Source organism: Acanthopagrus latus, chromosome 3 (genome assembly GCF_904848185.1).
Source record: "Acanthopagrus latus isolate v.2019 chromosome 3, fAcaLat1.1, whole genome shotgun sequence".
Classification (NCBI taxonomy): Eukaryota; Metazoa; Chordata; class Actinopteri; order Spariformes; family Sparidae; genus Acanthopagrus; species Acanthopagrus latus.
Genome location: NC_051041.1, coordinates 20638166 through 20662292, shown reverse-complemented (window position 1 = coordinate 20662292; position 24127 = coordinate 20638166). Strand labels below are relative to the sequence as shown.

Below are 24127 nucleotides of genomic sequence, written 5' to 3'. Positions count from 1 at the left end.
GTGGTGGTCATGTGGTGTGGTGCCGATGATGCTTTTAAACCAGGCACAGGGGTGTATATCGGTGGTAAAAGGGGTAGTTTCCTCTGCAGGGTGAGACGGTTGGAGATTCATGTCAGCAACGGTGGGAAACGGTGAGCTAATACGCAACGGCTGCCTTTCACCAACACTAAGGGGAGGCGCTGCCTCCAATTCATAAACAGCGATGTAGACATCATCATATACCTGTTTGGCAGACATCGTCCAACCCTAGTGGGATGTTTTCAGATATGGACTGAGATTAGATTGTTTACAGAGAGGTTGTTTTTGTTTTAGGCCTTTTTAGTCTGATATACAACATCCTTAAAGAAAACATTTCCTTTAAAAAAAAATGCTGTCATTATTTTGTTTTGAAATTTCAAAATGAATGGTACAGCTATGTTTAATACATTGTATACTAAATACTTGATTTTGTGAGCATAGTTATCTTTACAATGCAACCATATCCTTAGAGAATAGTTCAGATTGCACCCAAACAAAATAGAGAAACTGCACATCCACTTTTTTTGTCCTGGATTGGCCCGACTGCTCCAATTGACAGCTCAGAAACCAGTAATTGTACAGGAGAAAGTCCCAGGTGAAAGTACTGGTCACTGAGTGCAAATCAGGATGTTGTTTCAAGGTGTATTCAGATGATTCCTTCAAGCAGGACGAGTCAGTTTTTCAAGAGAAACCCCTTTCTGAAGTGTGTTAGATGTCAGTGTGTTTAACCTCTTGAGTCAGACATCAGCCTCTAGGAATGTCCCTTCAGTGTGTATGTGCCTCTGTCTGTTGACAGGCAGTTGCAGAAAGAGCACACAGACCTCAGGCACTGACAGAAAAAAGTCTTAATGTCCTCACAGTAAATCCTTGCAGTCTAAAAAAAAACATGCTAGATAAAATGTTTTTGTCTTTTAAGTATCCATGTACATTTCCTAAAAATGTGTCCTTGTTTATTACTTTCTAAGCTTTGAAAACACGGATTGGTTAAATCATATACATTCTCAGTGGTCTTAAACAGAAATTGATTTTGTTTCTGTGGGTTAAAATAATTTTCTCGACAGATCCTGCTAACCTGAGCTCCTGCACACTGCTTCAAAAAACAAAATCCCAGAGGAAATACAGAGTCTGATCTCTTTAAATAAGATCACATCGGTCCTACTTACTTCAGAATGGGTCACTCACAGTGTTCTCTTTCAGCAGTTGCATATATAATTAATTTCAGTCCCTTGTGCATGTATTACTGTTATTAATGTGAAAATCATTATCAGTTACTTCACTGCTGTTTGATTGTAAAGATTAGTATTGGGCTAGATGGAAACTGTTTACAGTGGGACACGACCATTGCAGATGTCTGAGCGTCTCTCTGTCAGATCTACACAACGTGCCCTCGCAGTTCCCAGAGCAGCATTGCTGTTGCTGGCACCACAGTGTGACATTACACGGCCCCTGTCCCCTCCCCCATCTCAGCGGTGCAGGCAGGCTGTGAGTGCTGCACAGAGCGATTCTACTGGCTAGTCCAGCTCGTGCCCTCTCCCCCAGTTCCCAGTACCTGCAAGGGGAGGGGGGAGGAAAGGGGGCGGCTCCTACTGCAGCCTGCCCATAGTGTGAGCACAGGGCCAGGCTCATAGCCACAATACATGTATTCTGACAGGCTAGATTATGGTGTGATCATACAAATTCTACAATACATAAGCAGTGTAATCCTATACTTGAATGATCAGTGAGCATGATAGCACCTGTATAATCAATAAAATCATTTGGACCAGCGCGCCCAAACCCAACATGTCCTAAACAGAAAATGGCCTCAGATCATCAGTATAGTTGTTTAATGTTTCAGCTTCCTTCGAATGATTTTAATGGAAATAAGGTGGTGGCAAAAACAAAATGCTTAGAGTAATAGCCCCTAAATTCTTCTTGAGGTATCTCTTTATGTCGAGACATTTTCAAACACAAATGCCCCAACATATGTGGGTGTGTCTGAGTGAAAACTCATAATTGAGGAGCGTAATGGGCAGAGAGGTTTGCACGAGAAACATCCGGTGCGCTAATGAAATACAATAACTCACTTCCCCCACTACGGCCAAGCCCTCCCGCTCAGAGCTTTTATAGCTGGTGATGGCATGTTGGTTACAGCCCCCTCTCCAATAGCACCCAACTACTAGCATTTCACTTTGAGTGGCTGTGAATGTGTTGTGCACTTGGCTGCACACGCATCATGTGCTTCTGTGTATTTTGTTTTGCTGATTGTTGATGCTTGACAAATAAATTGTGTAGGTGAGTCATCTCTGCCTGAAGGCCTTCCCTCCAGGGTGCTCGCTGTGGAATTTACAACTTTGTTAGTGTGACACCACGCCTATTCATATTTTAAGGTTGTTTTTCCACATTTGGTGTCACGTGCACGCTGGATATTTCTGGTGTGTTCTTGCATGTGTGAGTGTATCCGGCGTGTCCAGCGAATGGCATGGTTGTGAAATGCCTTGCCTGTTGGAGGACCACATGTGTAACGGAGCAGCTGCCTTCCTGACTTTGTTTTGGGTGTGATGCAATTTTGTTTCTCATAGCTTGAACAATAAATACATATTTGTGGCAAATTACTTGGCGCTTGTTGAATGATCGGTGTGAGAGAGAGGCAGGAAAAGATGGAAGCAAGCAGAGAGGGAACAGGATCTTTCCATGAAGACCCATGGGAAGAGCCAGCATCCTGCATGAGTCAATAATATTGACTGGCGATCCAAGAGGCCAGTGTGTTATGTAATCTACAACCTTGTGTGTACGAGTGTGTTTCACCTCGAGGAGTGTCGCGCTGTGGATGACACGTAAGCTGAAGATAGCATTAAAGGTATCTAAAGGTTCCTGCAGGTATTTGTCATAGGATCTAGTTATGTGAAATAGGACTCCAGTGTTTTCAATAACGGGCTTCTGTTCTCCTCTTGTTCTTCATTTTGCCATGTTTGATGACTGCAAATGGGAAAAAACAGTTTAGATATTAATGATTCGTAAATGGTCTAGCATCAGTTGTTTTATGTTTTGTATGTCTTATGTGTGGTTTTGATGTCATTTCATTGTGTTGGGTAAATTATGATAATTTAGTTTTTAGTCAGGGTCTCAGTAATAGTAAACATTTCCAAGGCAACAGCACAGATCCTAATAAATGGTAGGTGGACACTTGCAGCTGCAAGTTGTTTTTCATACTTACAATCAAATTTTTTAACAGCAAACATATATGTACGTATTTTTTGTTAAAATATTTTGGTCAGTGGTGATATTTGATGGAAAAATTACAACAGGCGAGTGATAAATTCCTGCAGAGCTATTTTTAAGTCGCGTAAATGGGTAAGAAGAAACAGATATGGGGGGTGTAGAGTATTTTTAAACATCCAAAAAAAACAAAAGGGCTCACCCACATTGCATTGAATGATTAACCATTGTCTGAACCACTGCTACTGCAGGACTCTGAGTAAATTAGCTAATTACATTTGACCAACAACGTGCCACACTGTTCGGTGAACTAGTTATTGCGAAGTAGTTATAGTCAATGAAACGGGTTTGTAACTGAATTAGTGGACCCACTTTGTACGCAGTGATTCTTTGATAACACTGTGGGGATACAGATTAGGCACACCTTTTAAGCAGTTAGTCCAAAATGCAAAATCCCAGGCCGCAACAAGCTGCTGCTCTGAGTCAAACCAAGCAGAGCCAGATGAACGTCATTTTGTGTACTATACTTTCGACTAACTAAATGATGAATTAACGTCAGTATTAGAGCTCTAATGGCCAGATATTTATTATTTTTTGAAACTGTTGAAACTGTTGAAACTGCTGGTAGGGGGCTGAGGAGGCAGGTTGTTGGTTTAGAGCTTAGTTAACATTCAAGAGAAATGGTCTCTGGATTTCAACACAGAAATATTGCACCACTGATTCTGCAGCTGGAGATGTAGAACTAATTTTGTATCTAATCTCATCAATTTTTCTGAAGATGCAAATGTAGACATTTAACATTAGATATTACAGTAGTCACAGTATTATCAAGATGGGTGATGCGGTGTGAGATACAGTCCAGACCATTCTAAAAAGAGTGCCAGGTGGTTTATAGAGCACCAAAAAGACAAAATGAAATATTTTCTTCCCTGGGTAAATCTGTTTGTAGTTCATTGAGGTGGTTTTGAAACAGGAGCGTATCTTGCTCAGCTTCCCGAGCCATGTCAGCGCTGGTATGGTCAGGTGGGGAAGTTTCATTCAATGGAAGAAAACATTTGATGTCTTTCACGTTTCTCATCAAACATGTATATCCATATGTGCTGAATAATCAGTGTAGCTTTGGTAGACTTGAATCAAACATTTACAAAAACAACTTTGAGGGTCTTGTTGAGGCTGCAGTTCTCAATAACAGACCCATCTGTAGAGCTTCCACATTATCTATTAATTTAAACAAGAAATTCTTATGTAACTCAAAAATGTTTGTGGCCTGTGTGCTTGACTGTCTGGGGAAACAGTAATGATTACTATAGATATAGTTGTTTTTTTAAGACTTTGTTACTGTCCTCTCCTGAACAATAGCTACTAGGCCTATAAATACCAAATATACCAAGTATGCAAGTCAGCATTTTCACATCAGGAACAGCCTCCCTGTAGCTGTACAAATTTATAGTTCATTAAACCACTCGTCATGAAATTGTCAATACTGATCTGATGATCTGAGTGCTGCTAATCTCAGTCCTGTAGATACTACCTCCCAATCGCTCACCGGAATCCATCCTGTCCTTGCACCGTCAATCTGCCTGTCCCTCAGCCCCCCTACTGCCTCCGCCATGTGTCCGTCATCGTGTTCTCTACCTTCCTCCTCCTCTCCAGCCCTGCTGCATTCCTTGCTTTTGTGTGACCCGTCCCCTTGGAATTTGGGAGATGTCGATGGGGGGTGGGAGGTGACGGGACAGGAGAGAAGAGGAGGGCATTGAGTGACAGTGCAGTGCCTGGACTGTAGAGGAGAACAGGGCCCAGCAGAAAGAGAGACGGCAAGAAAAGGACAAAAAGTAGAAGAAAAGGATCCAAGAGGAGCTTAGGGAGGAGGCAGAGAGGAGGAAGGAGTCAGATAAAGGGGGAGGGTGTGTGTGTGTGTGTGTGTGTGTGTGTGTGTGTGTGTGTGTGTGTGTGTGTGTGTGTGTGTGTGTGTGTGTGTGTGTGTGTGTGTTTGTGTGTTTGTGTGTGTCTCATTAGATTATACTGCTCCCCGAGGGAACTGCCATTATTGATGGATTGATTGCAGGCCCCTCCCCATCCCACTCAGGTCTCCTGCTATTGGAGGCCATTGATCTAGTGTCTCTTTGGGATATGATGGCCAGTGCATATTTAATTAGCCCTTCATTACAACCAATCACCATTCAGACAAGGGTTTGAAAGTGAAGCTTAGGTTTTAGCAACAAAGGTTAAATGATAATTTTTCTTCTCATCCCAAGGGAGAGGGAATATTTTTTTGTCAAGCGCAATCAGTTCTACTTTTACTTAATCCATCATTATCGTCATTGTACATGAAAAAAAAAATCCTACATCTCAACAACTATGAGACTGCTGGTAAATTGGTAACCGTAATAAATGGTTTGGAAAATGTGAAATGGGAGTAACATCCCTTTATGGCCCTTGCTCTTAGATGTTAAGAGATTCTACTGAATGAGTATTGATCTAGTTTTGGTGGCCTTTAGTCCTTCTGTTCATCTTCTGTCTCTGTGTGTTGGAAGATAGAAGCTCTCCAGGGTGTCGAGGCCCATGTGAGCCTTCTTGGTAATGCATACATATAGATGACTTTTTTATTTGTAATTAATGTGCTCATCCTGCATTCTCATTTCAATGTCAGCCTTTGGTTTCTGATATCAGTAAAACACATCAGCAGTCATGGAGCCAATAGAAATGGCCATTGGCTATAGACATGACTGCTGTTTACTTTGTCCACATAACTAATTTGTCCATCTATATCTGTGTTTTCCCAGGTATTCCTGTTCTTCTGTGAAAGCTGCTCGGTGCCTATCTGCAGGGAGTGCAGCGTGGGCCGCCACATCGGCCACACCTTCGTTTATCTACAAGACGCCGTACAGGACTGCAGGGCCATCACCATCCAGCTGTTGGCAGACGCACAGCAGGGGCGACAGGCTGTGCAGGTGAGACGGGAACCTAGACAGACATTCACAGGGAGTTCAAAGGAAAAATAGTCTGAAATCTTGAACCAGGGCAGCAGTACTGAGTTGGAAATAAATCCTGCACAATGTCAAACTTGTTTCTGCATTTTGTCTTTATGCAAAATGTTTAGAATTGTGAGTATCCAGCAAATAATCAAGTTAAGTGAACATGGCCAAATTTAAAGACAAAGGTCCTTTATCACTCAGATGGGTCAAACTGATTTAAGTCTTAACTAAACAAAGCAAAGAGCTCTTGCACATTTCTCCAAGATCTGACAAAAAGACCATCCTTGCAATGGTCAAACGCACAAATCCACACTCATCCATCTCCCAGAGAGATGGAGGAGAAGCTGAGGAGAGCAGCTGTGTCTCTCTAGCACAGAGAGGCCGACGATTAGAGATGATCAGCTTGAATCTGTTTGAGAGTGACCAGTCCTGGGCTACCGGGAAGCCTGAGGTTAGAGGTGTCCAGCTGGCCCTGAAAGGGGATGGGTTGCACGGGGTGAGGTCTGCCGGGGGCAGGGCTGAAGGTCAGAGGGGAGGGGGAGTGGTGAGTAGGATGGGGGAGGGTATATGAGGTATTTAAAGGATTTCAGAGAATGGAAAACTCCCCTTCTCTTTTAAAGAAGTGGAACACTTTGCCCTACCCATTCAGTCACCCTCTCACTACCCCTGCCTATTACTCTCACTCCCACACAAACACACACACACACACCGCCTCTGTTCATTTACTTAATTATAGATTGGGTGGCAGACCCCCCTTAGATTACAACCAATACAGTTAAACATGCAGCGTTAAATGGTGAGAGGTTTTACTAACAGTCAGTGTTGTCGGCCTTTTTTGCAGGGTTGCATTTGCTGTTACTGATCTAACAGTCAGTCGGCAAGTTTTCAGTTACGCTAAAACAATTGATTTATCAGACACATAAGACCTAATTCCAATGGTTAGGAAGTATTTGGATTATATTGATTCAAATTTTGTGGAAAGTTCCAGTTCTTGATTCTCAGTTTTGCCTCCAGTATTGTTAAAAAAAGAGGGAAAAGGTTGAATGTTTCAGTACAAAAATTATTTTATTCTTTTATGTTTTAGTAAAGTAAATTTTTAACTACAGCCTGATGCCTGAAGCTATGCACTGCTAAACAAAAGTTCCATTAAGCAGAAAGCTGTACTAAAACAAGAGGAACAAAGCAGCAGTGTGCAGTAAGAGTTGCATATATACTGTAAGTGGAGTCTTCACTCCATTCATCTATGACTGAAAACCTGAACAGACTACAGCCAGCTTGCTGTTCCACAGTTTCAGCCATCATTTACAGCACAAACTCGACAAGACCACATTAAATGATTAGCCACTGCCACTTTTAGCAAACACAAGCTGTTATTAAGCTTCATTACAGCTAGACTCACCCACTAATGTTAAACTAATCATACATACTGAATGACAACCTTATGCTAGGACACTGTGGTCACATTAGCCATCATGCTTGTATTTAAACAAACACGACGTTGTGTTTATGCACGTTGTGGACTTGGAAGATATGAAGCCTGTGTCTGCAGTAATAAAGGGTTAATTTGTTTTGGAACCAAAAGCGGAACCAACATTTTTTTTAGCCAAGTCCTTAGTCTGTTCTAATTTGAAAACACATTTTTTTTTTCCAGATGCCAACAATTTTAATAGGCAATTCCTTAAATTATTTATTTTGTTAAAGAACTAGATAAAGAGTCAACAGCCACACTAGTATCTCTGTGAGGCTATGAATTCTGCTCCATGTGAATATTAGCATGCAAACATGCTCATTGCAACAATACTAACACACTGATGTGTAACAGGAAATGTTTACCATGTTCACCATCTTAGTTTCTAACATAAGTCCACATTCTTAGTCTTGCATGTACTCAATATTGGATCAATTAAAATGTATGCCTCGGTTAAGAGATCACAACAGACACTATGTTCATACTGAGGTTGAAGTGACTAGACATGTCACCAAATTTCATGGCAGTCCATCTAATTGGTGTCTAAACATTTCACTTAAAACACAAAAATCGACCTCATGGCGGCACTAGAGAAGAAGTCAGAGAATCACGTACGTCTGCACAAAAATGAATGATAATTAATCTGAAATTGAAAAGTTGTTGATGTTTCTGTTCAGACCAAAGTGATAGATCGACCAACAGACTGACAGTTCCATTACCATCACTGTAGTCTGGCTAAAAATGCTCTATACACTGGTTTCAGCTGCTGTACTGTGAGGGTTTCCTGCCTCTCTCAAAATGATGTTATTGTAAAGTCAATATCTTTTTGAGTTTAATCCTGTCGTTTGGCCAAAACACGCAATTTGAAGATGTCGCCGTCAGCAGGGAAATAGTGACTGACTATTTATCAACTGTCGCCTCCTTTGTAGGAAAGGAAAAAGACTGATGCACTTAGCAAAAAAAGGGGGGTTAACGGGTAACCAACGTAAGTGCTGTCCAGTGTGTCTGGAAGGTGGGGCAGTGTTATAACCTTGGTAAAGACTCCTGAAAAAAAAATGAAACACTAGCTGTTCCACTCAGGTCATGTGACGCATTGGCATTCAGGATCTCTTCAGCAGAGCTTGACCTTTGAGTGACTGCTTCACATTTAATGCATGCATACTCTTGTCACTCTGGGTGTTCTACAAATTCCAAGATATCACAACAAGGATCTGCACAGTTAAATGCCACTCCAGACCACATAGAGTTCAAAACGTAAACCCTCACTAGTTCATGACCACTGGGAGTCAAACCAACAACTTCAATAATTAATTTGGCAAAATGAAGCAGGATCTGTGCAGCTGAGTCAGAAGAGGCACCGCCTACCATCTGGCAATACGTTGTGGTGTTTGCTGTGTCCATTTTGTCCCAGGTCACCATGGGAGTAAATGCTGACGCCAGATAATATGTAAACACACACACACACACACACACACACACACACACACACACACACACACACACACCACACACTCCTGTCCCCTGAGGTAGGAAATTTCCGCCCACCTATTATCTTTGCTGACCTCTAACCCTGGACTTGTGACCTCCTGGTTGGCCAGAGCTCTTTCACGCTGCGGGTTGATTGGTCAGTTTGACGCTCTTTGTGCTCCAAGCTGTGCTCTTCTGGGAATGCTGATGGAAAAGCTAAAAGAGAGAGAAGATGGAGACATGGAGAGGGAGATTATGGGACCAAGTATGAAAAACAGAAAATGAGGAATGAAATCGAGAAACTAATTTGTGTCCTTTTCCCTCAATCCAGCTCAGAGCAAAAAGAAATGGGGGGGATAGAGAAGGAAAATTAGCATTTTATATGAACACAGGGACAACTGGAGAAAGGCGGTGGCTTAATATTTCACCCTGCCTCCTTCCTCACTCTCTTCCTCCCCCGATTCTTTAAGGATTCCTCCCTGCTGTTCTCTCTATAGGGGCCTGATTTAGTTGACCCTGTAGCTGCCCACCTCAAATGGCCAGGCGAAAGAGAAAAGGACCCTGCTGCCAGGCTTTGTTCTTGCAGGGATGTAGTGGGGGTAGAACGTTATGTGTCTTGAGACAAGGGTTGCAGATCACGACCTGTAGAGGTTTAGGTGACCTTTGATCTCTGCGGCCAGTGTCACAAAGAGAACCTTATCCAGCCTCCCCTTCGTCCCTGTGAGGTCCAGTTCACCCTGTGACCTCCCAGAAAACGCCAGAGGAAAAGAAAGATAAATATGGGGTGGGAGACGAAAAGGAAAAAGTGCATTTAGCTCAAATTGTGGGTTGTAAAAGCTCAAAGGTTGAGGGTCTGACACTGTACAGTTTCATTTTAGTGCAAGTTATAATCAAGGTAATGAAGAAACTCGTTTTATTGTGCTGAGGCCCTGATTATGTAATTCCATGGAGTGTCATGAGAGGCACACAGTGCAAAGAGAAGCCTGTTTGAAACATCTGCAATTTGGTACCAAAACAATATTTTTCAATACTTTGAAGCCTTTTATCCCAAGGCAAAACATGCCAAATTACTGGCATAATATACAGATATAAAAAAAAAGCACTATAAGCAAAATAGAATAGAAATAAAATATTTGACCAATCATAAGAATGGGAATAGACCTGCAACATTTTATTAATTTGTTGTCAACCATTAAATGAATCCCCAAATATTGGAAAATTTATTTTTTGGTTCAATACATTTTTAAAAAGTCAGTGGTAGAGTGGGCGTCCCATGTACAGAGGCTTTGTCCTCACTGCAGCGGCCCCAGATTTGAGGCCCTGTGTTGCATGTCGCCCCCCCCATCCTGTTTCCTGTCATATCTCAATCTGTCCTGTCAAAAAAGCCATGTAAAGGCCCACAAAAATAAATAAAACTAACTGATTCTAACATCTTAAATGTGAATAATTTCTGATTTCTTTACTCCTGACAGTAAAATCTCGCTGGGTTGTGGACGAAACATTTGAGACTGTTAAGGATGTCATCTTGAGCTTTGGGAAACCCTGATATTTTTTTTGACATTTTTTTAGGCCAAATAGCTGATTGATTAATCAAAAAATAATAGACAGCGTAAGATTAGGGCTACAACTCATGATTATTTTCATTGACAATGCATCTATCTTTCAGTCATTTTTAATACTCAGTTCTTTAGGGACCCCTCATAAGGCCTAAATATTCAAATATAGCTCTTGAGGTTTTCATGATGCCGACCTTGAATACCAGGAGTGAACAGTGGTTCTGCCCAGCAGGAAGTTGCGTCATGTTGTGCAGTGTGAAGTGATTTCCTATTCCTGACCCCATGTTTCCTTTTCCCCTTGAGGAGCCACCAAACGTGAGAAAGGAATAGATCACAGAACAGATTGCAGGTGCTGGTCCATTCATTCAGTCAGGAAGATGGCACATACTGTGTCCTCTCTTTTTAATGCTTCCTGATCTTCTACATCCTGTTTCTGTGGGTCATCTGTATCCCATGTTAGTAATAAAACAGAGCAGGTGGTGGTGTGTTTGAGACAGTCCTATCTGGTACTTGCGTCAGCTGACGATCAAATAAGCTGACAGGGTGTTAAACCACATCAGTATGATGACATCATTGTGTTTTGCTTCCTCAGCTAAGCATGGAGAAGGTGCAGGCCATGGCAGAACAGGTGGAGATCAAAGCCAAGGTGGTGCAGACTGAAGTGAAGGCCCTGGTCCTCAGACACAAGAAAGCGCTGGACGAGAGAGAGTGTGAACTACTGTGGAAGGTGAGTTGAATCTTTCATGTTCATTAGCTTAAATATCCTGCTGGTACCACGTTGTGGTTGTGGCATGTTCATTGGTATGATTAATCCAATGTCTGAGTCTTTGTTAAATCCATTACTGCCTGTGAAAGTCGCATTAAACAAGCAAATAGTAATAATACAAATAAAATAGCAGCCACTGTCGTGGTAGACAGAGTGACGCTGTATCTGCAGGGAGAGGAAGGATGTATGAGACCAGCAGAGAATATACTGTCTCATCAAGATTCCTGGATTATACTTGTTAGATAAAACCAAACAGTTTGGAACGGAGCCTACACTTGATGAACACTCTGTCAAAGCCTCCCAGGTTTAAGGTTACCCAGAGAACAAGTGGGGTGCTGGGGGAAAGAAAGGCCTCCTACCCAGAGGCCCCTCACCCCCGGCTCAGCCATGCTTCAAAATAACTAACCCGTGGGTAATAAATAACCACATAAAAGGAGACTGTACTGAATGCAAGCTCTGTGTCTCCATGTACCAGTCCGGTGTCTAACAGCACATACAGTCACACATACGAACACAAAATCTTGCATTATATCAATTACGATTGAAACTAGAGAGTTTCATGTGTATTTGTGTATTTATGTACATCTGCAAATTTGTAGTTTTTAGCCTGAAAGAACATAAACCATCATTTATCCAAACACCCACTAGTCTACTAAACTCTTATTACTCCTCCCAGAGCAAAGGCTCAGTGACATCATAAAAACTGAGCTGTGTCTAACTCCCTCAGATCTTACATCTCTCGGTGTGTGTGTGTGTGTGTGTGTGTGTGTGTGTGTGTGTGTGTGTGTGTGTGTGTGTGTGTGTGTGTGTGTGTGTGTGTGTGTGTGTGTGTGTGTGGGTCAAAGTGTCACAGAGAAGGATTTCACTTACCCATGTTCTGCCTTTAATCCTTTTTACACTACCGGACTCACACTTTATCCCTGAAGTCCTTACAGGCAACTGTAGCACGCCCACGTACACTGACTCTCTGTCCTTCCCTGTTTTTATGCTTTTGGGTTTTCAGTCCGTCCATCTTTAGGAACATACCTACATGTATCAGTCCCAATTTTGCAAACTCATACTCAGGAACACCTGAATGCATTTTATTACATTTAGTACAACGTCTGCTTGGACTTGAGGATGAACAGATTTTGATGTGGTACCCTTAAAAAAAACACTTTTGGCCATACTTGAAGAAAATGTATGCTCTAATTGAGATAAAACTACACACAAATGTGTAATAGGATAAAATGATGGTGTGACCAAAAGGTCACAGGTCAACTTCACTGTGACATCATAATGTTCTGCAGAAACACTTTGCTGGCCATTATTCAATGCTGTGAACAGAAAGGTAGATGGGGACCTTCTTTCACATTTGGTAGGAGCTTGGATTGGTGATACTAATCTTTGATGGTGATTGTAGAGATCAGCTGTGCTGCTGGGTTGAAACATGTATGTTTGACAATTTGTAGCTCCCTTGCATCGACATCCATCTATCTGACAGTCACATGTCATGAACCGATGATTTGCGTTTCGTATGAGGTATGTAAGTGTTTGGTCATGAAAAAGTTTTGCAAAGCCTATTTGTCTGCAAAATACTTGAGCAGTGAAGTTGAGACTTTTAGGAATATCAGTGAAGGCAGATGAAAGCTACATGTGAAGCAGGGTGGTGCTGGTGGATCGTCCATTTACAGATCTGATGTTTGTCTATTTAAACCACAATTTTGCCAGTAAAGAAAGTCTCAGTTTGTTGTAAAGTGAAAAGGACGACTTATCTTTATCAGTATGATTGACATGGCACCTCTTGCACCGGCTCAGCTCCTCTGCTCTCCGCACCTCAGGTCCCTACACTTGCAAGTTGAGCTGAACAAGCTCTGAATCATACAAGATATAGGAAACCACACAAGCGTTTCCTGTACTTTGAGCCTGTGCTGATGGCCACAGTGGTGCTGGGAAAAATGTAACTGAAACTCGGAAGGTGCTTCACAGTGACTCAGCACTGTGTCACTGAAAAAGACTTAGTCATGGCTGTGAGATAACCACAAAAATGGATCGATGTGACTCACTGGTGAAACGTGACTTGAAAGCTACTGGTGGGAGTCTGGGTGTGACCTCTATATGTTATTGCATGAGTGTGTTGTGCTTGTGCTCAGAAATGATGTAAAACTAGATGTGTGTCTATCAGAGGCCTGACTGGAGTCTCTGTCCTCGGTGACTATAAAGTGTAACACTAGTCTCACAGATGCAAATTACAGTTCCATTTATGCCAACGATTAACAAAGGACCCCTCTCTTGTGGAGTCTTTGTTTCTTTCGGTACTTCCTTAGTATCAGAAGTCCTTCTAACCGTAGAGGCAGTCAGGCTATTGTGTTGTACTCTTTTTGTTAGGTGGCGGTAAGTAAGAGCCCAGTCCCTGCTTCTCAGGTTCTAGCACCCTCTTTAATGCTTTATTCTCACTCACTGTACTGTAACTTCATCTGGCTTCTCACCATAACAGAAATCTGTTGTGGGTAAGTGGCGGTCAGACTTTTTTTTATGATAAGTTAGTTAAGTTAACACTTAAGTACTGTCTTTTTTATACAAAAAAAAAATCCCTCCGAGTTTTGTTACCCTCTAACTTGGCTATCTGTTTGAATAGCCTACTTTGTTTCCAGTTTTAGTCATTGTTATGTGATTGTCTTCTCTTCTATTGTTCAGGCAAGAGGAAAGAAACTAAGAGCAGTAGCTTGCAGCTGGTTAGGATTGAATTTCTGCTGAAAGAAAATACTTTTGAATGCAAATGTCAACATTAAAGACAATATCCATATTGTCTTAATGACATGCAAGGAGTCCTTAAGACTTGATACACAAATAGAAGTTTGTGTTTTCAGTACAAATCAGTTACATCTTGTCAGTCGGTTACAATTTGATTTTCACCACAGTTATTAGTGATGTTTTATTTTCCCTCAACGTCAGATACATTTAAAAAAATCTCAGTGAATGTATCCTACCTCTGCTACTTCTCGTCTCTTCACTTTACCTACATTGAATCTGACTTGTTAATTTGACTGCACCAAATCAAAAATGATGTGCAGGCAAGAAGCTGCATGTCACCCTGATGTTCTTCTTCTCTGTTCTGAATGTCTGACAGACTTAGCATGGTCAGCACATTGCTGCCATCCTGTGGGCAGACGTACGTGCAACACTCTGTAGTATGGATGGACTTAAAGACAGACGGTGTTTAACTCCTCAGTCAATTTTATATGTGATTAGTGGTTGCAAATGAGGGTAACCACAACTAGAAAAAAGAAGGGCAATCATCAGTGCCGAGGACTTGTTTCTGTAAGCTTGTATTGTTTTGGTATTGAACTGGATTCATGATCTTGTAGGTGTATCACCAGAGGAACAAGAAAAAACAAAATAAATAATGAAAATGTGTGCGTGCAATGCAAACATTTAACATCATATTTTAAAACAAGACATAATGATTCTATGGGCCAGCCAAGTGCCTCTGTCATGTGTTATTCAATACAATCACATTTAGTGATAGTAAACATTATTGTTGACATTTTCACTGTAAGATAGACATCTGAAAAATGTCAGGGTTTCATTCTATCACTGTATATTATATTATAAAATTATTATTATTGTTATTAAGGATGAAAACAGAAGTGTTTTTTTGTTGAACAAACAAATTTGTTATAATTGTACTAACTATTGTATATTGAAAGACAACAAACTTGATATAAACTTGAAAAACTACAATTCAGGGACATCAATAATAAATGTAAACGTTATGACAATCGTCCATCTTCACACCATGGCATACCTTGAAAACTGTATATTGCTGCAAACCTAGTGAACACTGTGTGCTCTGGTTTCAGGTGGAGAAGATCCGTCAGGTGAAGGCAAAGTCTTTGTACCTGCAGGTGGAGAAGCTGCATCAGAGTCTGACCAAGTTGGACAGCACCATCGCTGCTGTCAGCCAGGTGCTGGACGAGGGCCGCCACCTCGACGTGCTGTTAGCCAGGGAGCGAATGCTCACCCAGATCCATGAACTGAAGGCTCTGAGGGGCTTGCTGCAACCACAAGAGGATGACCGCTTCATGTTCACTCCTCCTGACCAGGTAGGCACTGACACCCTGCAGGTCATGGATCCTTAACGAGGGGTCTGGGAGTTTAGGATTATAAGTGCATAGCTACTTTGTAATGCAATGATTTAATAATAGTAGTTGCAGAAAAAGTGCTTCAAAGAAATTAAGTGTATCCCACATGTTTCCCTCAGGCTCTGTACATAGCCATCCAGTCCATGGGTCTCATCAGCAGCGGAGCTTTTGCCCCAGTCACCAAAGCTCATGGCGAGGGTCTAAAAAGTGCGCTTCGTGGCAAGCCCGCCTCCTTCACTGTGATTGGATACGACCACGATGGTGAGCCACGTCTCTCTGGAGGGGACACGGTGTCCGCCATCATCATGTCAGGTACGGATGGCAACCTGTCTGCAGCGGAGGTAACAGACCACCAGAATGGCTCGTACACCGTCAGCTACCTGCCCAAATGTGAGGGGGAGCACCTGGTGTCGGTGTTGGTGTGTAACCAGCATATCCAGGGCAGCCCCTACAAGGTGATCGTGAAGTCAGGGCGGAGCTATGGCTCCCTGGGCTCGCAAGTATCATCCTTTGGGTGCGAAGGGGAGGGAGATGGACAGCTGTGTCGTCCGTGGGGCATCAGCGTGGACAAGGAGGGATACGTGGTGGTGGCTGATCGCAGCAACAACCGCATACAGGTAGACCTTCATTTTCTCTCTCTTCTCCTGTGTAGCTGCTAAGTCTCAAACATGATGTGTGTTTACAGGGTTAAGGAAATGATAAAGAATCTAACCATTAAGCAAATGTAAAGAAAGTTTTTTCATTTTCAAGGGCTCTCAGTTAGAGGTCGACCAATTAATTGGTTTGGCCAATCCCTCTCCCTCTTCATTGAAAGTAAACAAATTGACACAGACAGGTAACAGCTAGATATGCAGCAGCTATACATGTATGGCAGACTTTAATTAATGTCACATTTTTCAATGTAGATTGTAGAAGAAAATGAGATTAATGTTAAATCAGAGGTATTTTTCTTTCTTCAACGTACTACTTTGGTTAGAGGGTTTGAAAATATTGGCTTGGCTAAATCTTTGCGGTCCCGTTGTAACGTAAAACCTTTCTGATTTTACCGGAGGCCTCTTATCTTGACCAGTTTTCAGTTTATTCTACCCACAAGTTGTCTAAACTCAAATATAAAATGCAGCACCATCACCATTCTGAAAGAAACCATTCTGTTGGCATTACATAGCTGAAGACTGTATTTACCAATCTGGCGCTCCCTCTTTCAGATAATCCAGCCATGAAATTAAGAATTAGAATCAGAACAGCTCATCAACAATGTAGTCCACTAAATTACACACTTACAGATCTTGTGTCTTGATATCAAACAGACAGCCACTGCCAGCTTTTCAACTCAAATTAAAGACTGTCCTGCACATATCTAAAGTTACTCTGTTTTTACTAATGTTTTAAAGTTTCTCACTGAGAGGGTGGGAGAGAGAGAGTGGGTCCTAATGTTCAGTTTAACAGTTCTGATAAGTAAATAAATACCAAAGATTTATAAGAATAGATAAAAACATTTAAATATGGATATAGATGACTATGTTGCACCAGCTTTCACCAACAAAACCAGCTTTATCCGTTGGAGAAATATCGGCCTTTTAGAATCTACTGCTGGTCGTCTTCTACTCTCAGTGAATCTGACTCCCTTTTTTTTCTGTTTTCTACCATCAGTTTCAGTTGTTCTTGCTTAAATTGCATTGAAAGTGGGTCATTCATCATCTGCTCAGCAGTAAATGTGAACTGCACACTGTTGATGCATTTGTGCTAAAATGTTTATGTAGCAAAGAGTATGACTTGTTAAGACTTTGTGAGTTGAAAAGTGCCCGAAGCTTATTTCCTCCTACGTCGCTCCTCCTGCACACAGACTCCCTCAGTTGTATACACCACAGTCAAGCCGGGAAAATGTTGTACAAAGGAATTATAAATAAATAAATAATACCTAGAAATTGCACTACATTTAATAGAATGAATGTCATAAAAATACAATGCCGGTAGGGCCGACTGCCGACTGCTCACTCTGTGGTTCTGTGTCATTTGCTTTGCTGGGTGAAGAGATTAGTAAAAATAGCACTGGGTTTGCCTTTAGCAAGCAGTTTAATGTGAGAGCTTTGCAGTAGAGTTGGCACAATGTTGTAACATTAAAGTGGAAAAGATGAGCAGTGTTTTCTTCCTTCCCTCTCCAGATATTCAAGCCTTGCGGTGCTTTCCACCATAAGTTTGGCTCTCTGGGTTCCCGGCCTGGTCAGTTTGATCGTCCAGCTGGGGTTGCATGTGACAGTCAGAGACGAATCATTGTGGCTGATAAGGACAATCACCGTGTACAGGTAAGAACACCCGTTTAGACATGAAACCACACGTCTCTACTTACTATTTTTTACAAGATTGAAGTTCAAACCCCACAGGAAGGCTGCATAAGAAATAATTTAAAAGTAAGTTAAAAAGAAACATGTTTATCTATGAAAACCTGTGAACTCATTTGGACATATGTAAACACGTCGCTCCACATGCTTATTCTCTGTGCTGCAGATGTAAACATGTTGGACCCTGAGACATTTGCTCTGTCTGACAGGTGTTTACTTTTGAGGGCCAGTTCCTGCTGAAGTTTGGGGAAAAGGGTACCAAGAATGGACAGTTCAACTATCCCTGGGATGTGGCTGTCAACTCTGAGGGTAAGATCCTGGTCTCAGACACCAGGAACCACCGCGTGCAGCTCTTCGCCCCTGACGGCTCTTTCCTCAACAAGTATGGCTTTGAAGGGGCCCTGTGGAAACACTTTGATTCTCCCAGAGGCGTGGCCTTTAACCACGAAGACCACCTGGTGGTGACCGACTTCAACAACCACCGGCTCCTGGTCATCCGGCCAGACTGCCAGTCTGCTCGCTTTCTGGGCTCTGAGGGCACCGGGAACGGGCAGTTTCTGCGGCCCCAGGGTGTCGCTGTGGACCAGGAGAACCGCATTATCGTGGCGGACTCCCGCAACCACAGAGTCCAAGTGTTTGAACCCAACGGAAACTTCTTATGCAAATTTGGCACACAGGGGAGTGGCTTCGGACAGATGGATCGCCCCTCTGGCGTAGCTGTGACGCCTGACGGAGTCATTGTGGTTGTTGACTTTGGAAATAATCGCATCCTCAAGTTCTAAGAAAAAAGTTTATTTTTGCATTCTCTCCCTCCGTTTGCCCTTGTGCATTTTTTTCAATGAAGGAAATGGAGGAGAGAGAATGAATCAACAGACACAACAGGAGGAGAGCTCAGAGAGGACTGAGAGCATGTTGAAGTGAAGGGAAATTAAAACTGTCAATTTTTATTATTAGTGTTATTTTTTTTTTTTATAATTGATACTCTCCCAATCAGATATCTGTGGTATGTATGACAAAGGGGACCTCTACAAATTGATAATCAATAGAAAAAGAGCCATATTTCCCTTCCTCAGTCTCAGCTGCTCTGAATTCTCTCTGTAAGCTCTCCTTAAGTATCCATCTCAGGGAATTTCTCACTTTTCTTGAAATCTTGTACCCTCTGCTCCATACCTACCTCATTTAGCTCTTTATGAATGTACTCATAGTCACTGAGCAGAGGTTTTAGTCCGTGAAGTTTTACAAAGAAGAGAAGTCTACCTCTATACCTTGTTATTTAAGAGAGACAAAAAAGAATAGACTGTTCAGTTGATATTTGCACAGGATTAATGGAATTCTTGCTGTGCATTTTTGAAATATGAGTTAAAGCGAACCTCCTGAATGTTGTTGCTGAGACAATACTCAGACCGCTGTAGAGGCTGCATGATTTATTCTCATTAGAGGGTGTCGCTCGGAGACGAAGCTAGCGTACAGTAGTGTCCTTTTCATGTTTTTAGGCTACTTAGATTTTTTGCGTATGCATTGGCGCTTGTCTCTGTGTGGCTTTGTGGCGTTTGTAGTGTCCTGATAGCCTAAGAAGAGTGCGCGAAGTGATGCCAAACTTAATAGAATCAAAATTAGCTCAGGTCAAAATAGGACCGATGAAAATGATCTGTACTTTTCAGGATCTCCCTCTAGCTTTACTAGCTAATTCTGATTTGATGAATTTATTCAGATGTAAACATATAAAGTTGAGGACATTATCTTTAAAATAATCCCTGAAATGATCCCCAAACTAAACTGTAATAAAATAAATCCAAAGTGTTTGATCAGCCATACCCCCTGCCTTCAATCATGTCCCGTAAAACTGGATGATGTACTGTGTCTGATGAAATAAGACGACTTGCATCGTTACTATTCAGTCAGATGCATGAACAACTAAGATGCAAAGATTAATGAGCAAGGAGACCAGCATCTCCTTCAAAAGGGAGGACCCACCAAAGGATTTTGGAGATGTATTTTCCAAGATCTGGATCTATTAGTGATTTTACCCTAGAGATTTAATCATGTAACTGAATGACACCTTTTTGGTGAGGCATGCTGTGTGACAAAAGCCTCACAGGTATACTCCTAATTTAGGTGTCCAGAGGACATTAATGGCATCAAATGAAAGGCCATACATTTTACAATCCTTTAGATTGTGGATTTAGATTGTGGTTGAAAGCCACTTCTTTTTTGCCCCTGGGGCCTAGGATTTAGTCCAGTCCATTTAGAGGGCGAGATCACAAAGCCCGGCCCTATTTATTGATCCTTGGAGTTGAGGAGACCTCTCCAAATCGAGTGCTAGTAGACCGATTCCTCTAAAGATGGAGGTCTATAGACCGACTGCTGGAGTCAACTCAAAGTTAGAATTTCTGCACAATGGCCAACCTTAAGATTTGGCAATTAAAGAAACTAAAAATCCCCTTTAACAACCTTTTCTTGATTAATCATTGTCGCTGGGAAGTCTACAGTTGATTAAACTCATGGAGTCGAGTTCATAGCACTGTCCATGTTAGGCTCAGAAGATAAAGTGTGCTTGGGTCACAGTTTATTGTGCATGAGTACTTCCACATCCTGCTAACACCAAGACCCTTGTTGTGTGAGGCAGGTTATAGAAGATCCTTTTCAGCTTTCTGCAGAGATGTTCATGTAGAAAACAAAAGATACCTACACCAAAGAGAACCCCCCCTTTCCCCTTCGCATTTATCAGCTCAGCCCATCAAATGATGCCCCAGCTATATCATTAGTAGACAGCCCGTAGGCTCAAAGTAGCATCTCAGATTAGCCTTTGTATCCCAATGTAATTACCATAGAAACTAACTCATACTAACTCTTTGTGGGGTTTTGAATCTCCTTGACCTTTGTTCAATCCGTGTCCCACAGGAAGCACTAGACAATTAAGGTTCAGTTAGCCACTTCCTTAGCCTAGCAAAGAATCTTGGGACCTGTGGATAGATTCTCCGACTGACCCTCACCTCTGAGGAGAGGGTCAGTCTGCACATGATCAGGATATACATCATCATATCTAAGACATCCTGTACCTCAACGATCGTTTTACCTCTTTTTTTTTCGTAAACCTCATCTCCTGAATACCTCAAATATGTCGCTCTTTGCTACTGTGCATTTAAACATTCAAATACCTCAACTTGTTACTCGTTCTGAATACCTCATTTTTACTCTTTTATTTAAGCATACCTTGTCACATATTTATGCATTACAAATATACCTCATTCTTTGAGTCGTCTCGTGTTACAGTACAGTACATGTCTCATAGCTCTAGGACCAAAGATCATGGTACTGTTTTGAGTTGAAATTTGTATTATGGTCATCGCTCAATCTTCCAACCCTCTACTGTCAATTCTGTAGTATATGCCTTTTTATTACCAAGAAACCAAATATGTCAGATGAAAGCATTGTGCCAAAATGATCTGTGAGCGTTCTGTGCCAAACGGGGTTGGCATTTGGACCTCGCTGTTTTACATGACAAATGTCACTGGAACATTATATCATTGATTACAAATGTTAAATCAGAGCAACTGAGAATAAATCCTCGCTGTCTGGTTGGATGCACTTAAGAGGGCTGGGCCCCATTTATCTTTACCTCATGATGATGACGAACATGCAGATTCCACTTGTACTTTGTTAATGTGTGCAAAGAGGTGGGGGAAAGAGGATGTGGCCTGTTTTAAAGAGTTAAGAAGAACTGCAGAAAACCACCTTTGAATGCACAACAATGACCTCACAACAAGATTTCAGCACAATTTACCAAGATTTCAGTGTGGATTTTCAGGATGCGTGAGGTTGGGTGTGGAGGACCTTCAGATGAGTCCACACTCAGCCATTCTGATAGTGGTTTAAACAAAAACATCAGAGGATTACACCTAACACGTTACAACAGCTGGTTTATTATTGAAGTGGAGCTGTTAGCCAGTTTGATTCCACACGCCCCGCTGCTTTGAACCCAACACCTAGTTTCACCAATAAGATTGTTTTTTGTTTTTTTCTGCTTTTCAGTATTAGTCTAATTCTTTTCTTTTTATTATTAAGATTGGAGAATTCTGTCTTTAAGATCCTTAGGTCTTCACTCTTAAAGAGGAAAAACGTGTTTTAAACCTTTATTTGTTCTTCATTTTGTTGCATGCTTTAAAAAGTCCTCGTATTATAGACATCTCTCAGAAAGGTGTTGCGAAACGCAGACGGGGTGGGTAGCTGACTATTGGTTTTTACCAAAATATATACCCAAAGATGTGTATGTTTGTGCTAGGATTGCGTTGGATGGAATTAACTTTTGACCTTTGCGATTGTATTTCCTGTTCTCAAGAGGCTCGGCGGAGCACAACCTGTTCAGCCAGCCACACCTCGATTCCTGAGAAACAAGAGAGGCAGAGTTTTATGACAAATGCTCCCTTTGATATGCAGAATATGGGTAGACATATTAACATGTTGTCCTTTCACACTCAAGCCCTGTTAACTGCTGAGCATAGATTTACCGTACAAACGATGATGAATCCATAAGGCAGCCATTTTGTGTGTGACCTAATGGGAACTCCCTCACTGTCATGTGAGGAGCAGCTGTGTTTCTTCAGCACAAACTAGCAATCGGCTCCCTTCCCTCCAGGAAGTGCAGTGATGGCTGCTGTCATGTGATTGGTTGACTGCACTCCTGCTCGGCTGTTTCCCCCCTCCCCCCTTTAGTTTTTTTTTTTTTTTTTTTATTGGGCCCCTGTGGTTTATGTCCACCAATTTATTTCTGGCCTCTTACAGCTTTAAGAGAGAAAAAGCAAAGCTACACCAGGTGACGTGTGCAAGGTCGTAGACCTCCTTTTAATGATTGTATACTCGAATGGAAAAAAAAAAGAAAGTGAAAAAAAAGGTTGGAAAATTTAGAAAGGAAAAAAAATAAAACTCAGGTAGTTCTCAGCAGCCCTGCCCTGCAGGTGTCTCATTGAAACGTGTCCCGTAGTGATGATGTAGTGACTTTCCCCCCTGTTATGACTTCTCAGTACTAGTCTGATTCTTTTGTGTGTCCATTTCAATATTATAAAACAAATTATTTCTAAATCTGAAACAATAAGGCTTTTGATTAGTTTCCCCTGATTAATCTTTTTTTGTTTGTTTTGCCAATTTTTGTTTCCTTTCACAAAAGAAAGTACAAATACTTCTCACCACTCGATGCTCATTGGCCCTTTTAGAATGTATTTTGTGAAGAAAAGGGTTACATGGGATCTTGTTGAGGCTCACTCGCTACAACCAGCTGCTGGTGGCACAAAAGGACAAAGGAGAACACAGAAAATACTCAGACATCGGGTGCTAAATGTTCCACACCAGCAATACTCAGAGTATTTGGTGGAATCATGTGGTTGTAGTGGAACATGAGGCACCTTGTTCACTTTATAACCAGCTTTAACATCAGGTGGGGGGTGTGTGTCAGCTCATTTTTGTCCAATACTCTTGTTTCCATTGCATTCTGTCCTCCCAGCAGCCAGTTGTGCGCAGAGCGGGTGTCGTGTTTGTGCGCTGCATCCATGTTGTCTAAGCAGAAATCCACTGAATGTATCCTCCTAACAGTCCACGAGGCGGGGCGAGCCAGTGTGGCCAGCTGAGTTTAGATGGGTGCTGCTAGCGCTTCCTCAGCCACGTCACAGTGTGTGTGTGTGTTTATCAGTCATACCTTGTGTCTGTTTGTCTGTCTATGTGTGTTTGTTTGCCGGCACACCGTCCCTCCCTCTTAACACACACTCACACATCGTGTTGAGTTAAAGTGCAGATGTCAGGTCTTCAGTCTAAATAAGGCACAGGAGACTATAATATATTGGCCGCCTGCTGCTCTCTCTGTACTCTGTGGACTTTAAACATTTCCTATGCAGTTTTTTGTTTGCTTTTTTGGTTTACACTTAAATAAATAAAGTTGTATTTCTTTGACTTCAAAACGTGTGACTCTCTTTGTTGTTCAACTGGAGAAATACTCCGACCCGTTTATTATAATGACGGCTTCACTCAGATGACGTCAGCCTGAACATCACTCACTGTGCATTGTTAAACTGTAAGTGACATATATGTGCACACACACGATGTAGCCATAAAATCACACACATTTGAAGCTAGTCATATTTGCATATTTATTCCACGTGTTCAAAAAAACTGGCTTTCTTCGTGACACTCCTTTCCTCGTGTAGAGAGGACCTGAGGCGACGCGCC

At 41.8% G+C, this 24127-nt stretch overlaps 1 protein-coding gene across 1 annotated transcript in view; it reads left to right on the top strand.

The window, feature by feature from the left end:
• trim71 (tripartite motif containing 71, E3 ubiquitin protein ligase) overlaps window positions 1-23859 on the top strand; it is a 34349-nt gene extending 10490 nt beyond the window's left edge. The window contains exons 2-7 of the mRNA XM_037093467.1: window positions 6000-6167; window positions 11275-11409; window positions 15291-15533; window positions 15692-16189; window positions 17735-17875; window positions 18121-23859. Of these exons, the coding sequence (XP_036949362.1) occupies window positions 6000-6167; window positions 11275-11409; window positions 15291-15533; window positions 15692-16189; window positions 17735-17875; window positions 18121-18693 (1758 nt within the window). The 3' untranslated portion in view covers window positions 18694-23859. The remainder of the gene's footprint in view (window positions 1-5999; window positions 6168-11274; window positions 11410-15290; window positions 15534-15691; window positions 16190-17734; window positions 17876-18120) is intronic.
• Window positions 23860-24127: the final 268 nt, after the last annotated feature.